Source organism: Medicago truncatula, chromosome 5 (genome assembly GCF_003473485.1).
Source record: "Medicago truncatula cultivar Jemalong A17 chromosome 5, MtrunA17r5.0-ANR, whole genome shotgun sequence".
NCBI lineage: Eukaryota > Viridiplantae > Streptophyta > Magnoliopsida > Fabales > Fabaceae > Medicago > Medicago truncatula.
The window spans coordinates 31206015-31214175 of NC_053046.1; the positions used below are offsets into that span (position 1 = coordinate 31206015).

The 8161-nt window shown below is 38.2% G+C and overlaps 1 protein-coding gene across 1 annotated transcript; it reads left to right on the forward strand.

The window, feature by feature from the left end:
- Window positions 1–6091: 6091 nt before the first annotated feature.
- LOC112422147 (uncharacterized) lies at window positions 6092–7672 on the forward strand. The gene is made up of 2 exons (XM_039834723.1): window positions 6092–7094; window positions 7146–7672. Exons 1-2 carry the CDS (start codon window positions 6092–6094, stop codon window positions 7670–7672), a joined length of 1530 nt encoding a protein of 509 aa, XP_039690657.1.
- Window positions 7673–8161: the final 489 nt, after the last annotated feature.

The following is an 8161-nucleotide window of genomic DNA, read 5'->3' on the forward strand; positions in this document are numbered from 1 at the left end:
GACAAGTGGTTTCGAATTAGCCCGCTCAAGTAGATACTTTGAAGTGAACCCTCGGATGTGAGAATTGGTAATAAGATGATTGGAGACGTCGGAAGTCCTGGGATAGATATCCTTAGCAATAACCAAAGGAGTAAGAGAAGTTCCGGGACCGCTATAGGTGAATCTAACAAGTAGGAATAAGCCTCAAGAGTAGGGACCAATTGGAAATCCGAGAAAGTGAAGCAACGGAAACTCGAGTCATAGAATCGCACAAGAGTGTGCACTAGCTTCCCTTCAACATTGGTCTGGAGAATAGTGAGCAAACCACCATATCGGAGTCGAAAACCTGTTTGATTCTTAACCTTGAGTGCCAATTCTCTCAAGCTAACCAAATCAACCTCCTTGCACTTGTAGGATTTAGTCTTCTTCATACCAGTAATGTTTACAAAGTTTTTAATTTGTCTAGTCCTTCGATGAAGGCATGAAAAAAGTTTATGCATGAATGCATGTATGCATGATTGTTTTTTTTTTTCAATTACAGAGAATACATGGTGAGGGTAAGTTCCACAATGTTGGAGTTAAGGATAACAACGCCATTTGGTAAGGACTATGGTTTAAAATGTACCTGCATCACGGGTTCTACCAAGTTCCCAAATTACAACTTCCCTTATGAGCATATCGGTGTATAGGACCGCTCCTAGTCCAATAACGCCCATAAGTAAGTCTAGTTTGAGTGTAGTATCGCGTGTCGACCAAAGTCAAAACTGCTCTTGGTTTAGCCACCGCACTACGTCCTAAAAAAAGGCCAAGATGGGTTAAGGGTGATCTAAAGGTCCTCAACGTTTAGCGGACTTCAAAAATAATAACGCCAATCACGACTGCTCATGACGACATATTATTACTTTTGAAAGACCTACGTTGAGTGGAGTTATATCACATGTACACATATCGCAGGACCGCTCCTGGTATGGCACTACGATTGTACCCCGTCCTATCTTATGTTTCACTCAAGCCCGGGTGTAGGACTTTGATATTCTCACCCCACACGTTAAATGAAAATAAACAAATATTCACATATATAAGCAATAAAACAAAGCGTAAACATAAACTACGGAAAACTAGGCGTGACCCGCTTAAAAAATGTCCCCAGTGAAGTCGCCATTTCTGTTATCATGGTTTTTGGGTGCCAAGCCATTAATTGGACTTGAACCTTTTGACCGTTGATATCTTCTTTTTTCTTGGGAAGGGTAAAAGGAGAAAAACCCTTGAGTTTCCGAATTCGGGGGTCGATTTCGCTACGGGAAGGTGTTAGGCACCCGGAGCGATTATGGTATTCCATAAGAACCGTTCTCCTAAGTTTATTTCTACGCTTTATTTTATTGCCTATTTATTGAAAGAAAAGAAGTTTTATTTGAGTGAAGAATGGGGGAGAGAAGATGATTGAATTTGATTTTATTTCGGCTTGGAGGGGTTAAAGTCCCTTGCCTACGTACCGTTTTACGGGATCAAAACCGGCGTAGTTCTTGCTAAAAAGACTTGTTGTTTTTTTTGTTTTAATTGTTTGATTTTAAATTTTGAAAATGATTTTGAAGAAGGGGATTGAGAGGCTTCATGAGCATTAGAGTATGAAAAAGTGGGGGTTTGTTTAGTGATTTTGCAAAAAAGTCTAAATGATTAGATTTATTTGAGAATTTTATTAAGAAAATAAAAGGTGAAAAATTGTTGGAGTTTTGACTCCATTTTTATGAAAAAATATTTGAAGCGAATTTGTTTGCATATTTTTTGGAAAAAATTGGATTTTCTCTAAGTGTTTAAACCTAAGCATTCATCTAACCATGCAATCCTAGGCATACATCTACACATGCAATCCTAGCCATACATCTAGGGTGAGTGTGTGCGTGCCGGTGCGTCATAGTGTCCATAGTCCATATTACAAAAATTGCCTAAATACATTCTATGGCCCCTTTGCCAAGCTACAAACCAATGATAACAAATTACATCACCAAATGAATTAAAACTTGCAAAAATAAATGCTAAGCTAAAGAAAGTGGAGGAGGTAGTGGAATGCTATGAGTGAAGTCTCACAAGGAACAAAATGTTAGTGAAACAAGGAAAAATATAATGGGAATGATGAAAAATGCACCAAATGAATATGCAATAAAAAGGGGTAAAAACATGAGAATTTATCAAGCACAATGTGTAATAAATGGCCTATAATGCAAGCACAAACACAAACCAAATGAAAACAGTGGCACAATCATTGAATTATCATCACATCTATCATGAAAATGCATTCTAATTAGCCATGCTATGCACCAAAATTCTTAGGACAAGAATCAACCTAAAAAGCATGACAAAGCTAACTAGAGAAGTAATTTGAACGAGAGACCTATGCACATATTTTTTACCAGTTATTTGCAAGCAAAATATCATTAAAAAATCATCAAGAAAGTGGTAAAAACATGTAGTAATTTTTGGAATTTATGGTAAAAAAATCAGAGCAATCAGAGGTTCAGATAGCAAAAAGAACGGTGTAAGTAGCACAAAAAGGCAAAGAAATTCTTAGAAAACTAAGCCCAAACCTACAGCCTAACACACAAAACTCAGATTGCACAGGAGACGTTGGATTGATCCAGGGTAGGAAACCCTAGATCCAACGGCCAGGAACGAAGGAGGTTGGACCGGTCCTGAACCGGTCCGGTTCACTGGCTTTAAAAAGGGGGGGAAACCGGTTTTTTCCTATTTTCTTCCTCTCCTTCTCTCTCTAACTCTTCTCTCTTCTCTCATCTCTCTCTAAACCCTCACCGCCGGTGAGGATGAAGCCACGGCAGAGACCTTGAAGGTCCGCCGGAAGCTTCATCTTCTCCGGCGAGTCCTATGCACTCTCCGGTGAAAAATTTCCAGAATTTAAAGATTTTTACATCAAATGATTCGTCCTTTAACCCTAAACACGAATCCAGCAATTATTTTCTCAAACACAGCTTGATACGATGTAGATCTGAAAATTTCGTACGGTTTTGAAATTGATTTTCTTTGATCTTTTTTTGAAAAAAAAAGGTTTAGATCTTTACGGATCTACATCGTTTCGTCGTTTATCTCTTTTCTGGTGCTTGTTCTTGCTTTCAAAACTTAGGTCCTTATGGATCTAGGTTTTGTGTTTACGGTTACGGTCTTATCTTTGAATTCTGGAAATTTTTAGATCTGTTTCTCGCGTGATTTTACAGGTTAAACTATGATATCACTTCTGAAAAGGAATTCTGAGTTTTACCTGAAGTTTTTGATTGGAGGTTTTATGAGATTCTTCGGAAATCTTGATTCTGTTCTTGATGATTTTTGATCCTTCCGCTTGTTCTTTGGACCGAAAATAAATCGGTGATTCACTGGCTTAATCCCTTCATCTTCTCCGATTCTTTCTCTGTGATTATACGCTTGAACTTGCTTTCCCTCTTCTGATCTTCTCTCTGTGATCAACGCTTGAGCTTGCTTCAATGCGAACTCGCGTTTGGAATTGCAGGGAAACGACCAATTCAGTGATGAAGATTCCACAGAATCTCTGAGAATCGATCCAAAAATTGTTGATTCTGATGAATTTTAGGGTTTCTGGAAACGGTTAGGGTTTTGTGTTCTTGGTGTTCTTGAGAAATTCTGAGAAATTTTCTGTTTTGATTCAATTGCTGAGAGAGAGAAAATTAGAATTGTGTTTATGAGTTGGCGTGTGGTTAATGGATCTCTGTGGCACTGTACACCTTTTATAGCCTGCCATGTGTGATCTTGGACCATTAGAAAGCTGACATGTGGCATTGGACTGAAAAAGGGGCGCTGCCTTGTAATTTGACTTGAAGGACCTGTTTGCAAATTTGAAAAAATATATGGACTGGACTGAAAAATGAAAGTAAGGACTGAAATGAAATTAAAAACTGTTTGGACAAAATATGCAATTTTGGGACCTCAATTGAGGGACCAAAATGCAATTAAAAATAAAATTGGATAAAACGTAATTTGACCAAACGTAAAATGAAACAAAAAAATAAAATTGACAAAACGGACTAAAACGAACCAATGGCTTAAATGAGGTACTTCAAAGTAACCCCTCTATGCCGAAATTTTGTGTGAAATGACCAAAATGCCCTTCTGTACGACTTTTGAAATAAAATGCAAGAAAAGTAATGCGATGATTTATAGAATTTTTTCAAATGACTTGTAATGCAAAAAGACATTTTGGATGGTTTTATGCGCAAGAAAAATCAAAGACAAAATCACGATTGAAAATAGTTTGAGACAGACATTAAAATATGCAGATGAAACAAAGTAAAGGTTCAGGGAAATATAACAGCAAATTGACAAATATCAGTATTGAAAAAGAAATTTGAATAAGTATTTTTAGGTCCAAAATCAGGGTACAACACATGCAAATAATCAAAAATCACAAAAATATCTTCATAAACAAACCTTGATCTTAAATCAAGTGACCGTCTTTTGTTTTCATTTTCTTAATCAAACTTTAATCAATTTAATCATATTTTGAGTCATTTTCTTTTAATATAAAAAATACAAACAAATACTCATTTGCCACTTGGCTTTTCATTTTAAAACCTTTTTTCAAAACTAATAAAAAACACTCAACAAATCAAACGTCGTTTTCTACCCCGAACTACGAGGTTTTGATCCCTCACGGGTACGTAGGCAGAGGACCATGTCCTTCCAAATCAATAAAATGTAGATAACTAGGTCTTTTATTCTTCCACTTTAATTCCTTCTTTTCAAAAATAATAAGCAAGTTTATAGCACATTAATTAAATAAAATCAAGAGGTTCTCGTAGAGTACTACGAATATTTAGGGTGCTAATACCTTCCCTAAATATAACCAACCCCCGAACCCTAAATCTCAATATGGGGTAGTTTGAACCTTTTTCCCCTTTTTCTTAAAAAAATTAAATGTTCAGTCGTGAAATAATTAGTGAGTCAAAAGCTAATCAAATAGCCTTGATCTCCAAAAAATGACACGACAGAAATGGCGACTTCACTGGGGACCCCCTAAGAGGGTTAAGCCTAACTTGGCTTTATTTAAATTTTGTTCTATAACTTGCTTAAAATCAAAAAATAAAATATGGAAAACCGTGTATATATGTTCTTCCTTCTTCGTTCTCCTTTCTAAACTTGAGTGGTGAGATAAGTCATACACCCGGACTTGAGTGAACATTAAGATAGGATGGTGATATAATCAAAGTGCCATTCCAAGAGTAATCTTGAGTGTTGGTACATGTGATAATCCCGCTCAATGGAGGTTCTTGGAAGTAATACTTTGTTGACATGAGTAATCATGTTTGACACTATTATTTTCAAGTAACCGTCGAAGTTGAGGGCCTTTAGTTACCTTTAACCCATCTTGGCCTTTTAGGACGTAGTGCGGTGGCTAATCAAGAGTAATCTTGAATTAGTTGATACGCGAGACTACACTCAAACGAGACTTTCCTTCAAATGATATTAGATCAAGAGTAATCTTGTAACCTAATAATATTTGGAAGTGGTTAAAGACTTTGGGAACTTGGTAGAACCCGTGATACAGGTACAAATGAAACCATAGTCCTTACTAAATGGCGTTGTTACCCTTAAAGCTCCAACATTGTGGACTTAACCTCACCATGCATTCCATGTTCTTTAGCATAATCATGCAAACATGCATTCATTCATAAAAACTTTTTCTCACTAATATCGAAGGACTTAGATAAGTTCTTGTAAACATCAAAGATATGGTCCTTGTAAGAAGGAACACCTACAACTTCAAAAACCTTAACTAAGCTTTAGCTTTTGTTAAGAATTTTTTCCTTGGTTTCGTTCTTACTTTTGAAAAGGGAACCAATTGCAACATCTTCACAATTTTCAGATAAAACAATGTTCCTTATCAAGTTTACAATTACTTTGACAAATCCTTCAAAAAAAATGTGTCTATTTTTGCATAAGCATAGCATGCATCATTTTGCATTCATAATTTCAAGTCTGAGTCTCACACTGTGTCTTTTCTACTAAAGGTCAATCCATTTCAAAAGTGGCCCGACGTAATCTTTACCAGTCTACCCGCACATACAACACTCGGGCTAATATAAAAAAGAAAATGGAAGGTCTTGAGCAAGAAAATCAGGTCCTCCGTGCCGAAGTGATATCATTGAAGACCAAGATAGAGGAATTGGAGTCCATGAAGACCAAGATGGATGAGTTGTCTGAATTGGTAAAAGTGCTATCAACTGCACAAAATCAACCACCACCACCTCCTCCCTTCAGCACTCAGGCCGAAGCATCTTCCTCTTCTATCCCCGATTGGACAATATGTGCCGACACTCCGACATACTCTGCTCCACAACGTTCCGCGCCTTGGTTTCAACCTTTTACTGCTGGTGAAATATTCCGTCCCATTGCCTGTGAAGCTCAGATGCCTACTCATCAGTATGTGGCTCGTGTTCCCCCTGTAAAGGTCCCTCCAGTCGCTATGACCTACTCAGCACCTGTGATGCATACTATTCCACAAAATGAAGAATCCATCTTCCATTCAGGGAACATGGAGACTTACGATGGAATGAGTAACTTACGAGAAAAGTATGATGAACTGCAACGAGACGTGAAAGCTCTCCGTGGGAAAGGAAAATTTGGAAAGACTGCTTACGATCTCTGTTTGGTGCCGAATGTTCAGATACCTCACAAATTCAAGATTCCAGATTTCGAGAAGTATAAAGGGAACTCCTGCCCTGAGGAACATCTAAAAATGTATGTGAGAAGGATGTCCGCATATGCCCAGGACGATCAGGTCCTTATTTATTACTTTCAAGAAAGTTTGGCTGGTCCCGCCTCAAAATGGTACAAAAATCTAGACAAAACGGAAATCCAAACTTTTCGTGATCTATGTGAAGCTTTTGTGGAACAGTACAATTATAATGTGGATATGGCTCCAGACAGAAGCGATCTTCAGGCTATGACCCAGGGAGACAAGGAAACATTCAAAGAGTATGCCCAGCGATGGAGAGATACCGCTGCCCAAGTCAGCCCACGTATAGAAGAGAAGGAGATGACCAAGATCTTCTTAAAAACTCTCAATCATTTCTACTACGAGAAGATGGTCGGAAGTACGCCCAAGAACTTTGCTGAGATGGTTGGTATGGGCGTACAGTTGGAAGAAGGAGTCCGAGAAGGACGATTAGTTAAAGATGGAGCTTCCGACAGTGGAGCCAAGAAATTTGGGAACAACTTCCCAAGAAAGAAAGCACCAGAGGTCGGTATGGTGGCCCATGGGAGGCCTCAGCAAAATTATCCAGCCTATCAGCATGTTGCTGCCATTACACCCGCTACCAATGCTATTCAACAACCGGGTTATCAGCCGCAGTTCCAACAGTATCCTCAGCAACTGTATCAGCAACAACAACCTCGACCACAAGCTCAAAGGACCCAATTTGACCCGATCCCCATGAAATATGCGGATTTGCTCCCAGCATTGCTAGAGAAGAATTTGGTCCAGACCAGGCCACCTCCTAAGGTGCCAGAAAGATTACCAACATGGTATAGACCTGACAAGTTTTGTGCTTTTCATCAAGGGGCCCCAGGTCATGATACTGAATACTGCTATACTCTGAAGGCCGCAGTCCAAAAGTTAATCCGAGATAAAGATCTGTCCTTCGCCAATCCGCTACCAGATCATGGTACCTAATATTGCCACAAAAGGATGGTTAACCGCAATCGGGTCAATGTTGATGTCTTCTTCCATTTGTTCAATTTGTTTTAAGTGTTATGTTTGTTGTTTTGTTATCTTTCCAAAAGAGTCCTTTCGTCCCGCCCAAGACGAAAGTGAACTTATGTAGGGCTTTTTGCTTCATGAACTGTCATCATTAATAAAAAGGTCGTTTTGATCCCGACTTTGTTTTTTATTTTATTTTGTGCTTCTTCTTGAAAAATGGTAATACAAAAAAAAAACCAAAAAAAAGAAAAAACTTTAATCATTCTCAAATATCTGCATAATCATAGCTTGTACTTACTTGTCAAAATCAATAATCAAATCATGCATTAATAAACCTGTTGAACATAATAACCATCTACTCTCTCCCAAATTTGAGTTCTCTATGACCGAAGATGAAGAAGAGGAGAATGAAGAGACTCCAAACAAGATCTCTCGCCCACTGGGGCATCTTAGCCGTCAAAG

Excerpts from the sequence above, each read along its gene's own strand:
- LOC112422147 (XM_039834723.1), top strand. The coding sequence starts at position 6,092 with ATGGAAGGTCTTGAGCAAGAAAATCAGGTCCTCCGTGCCGAAGTGATA. Across the intron at positions 7,095-7,145 it reads CTACGAGAAGATGGTCGGAA|AAGGAGTCCGAGAAGGACGA; the intron begins GTACGCCCAAGA and ends TACAGTTGGAAG.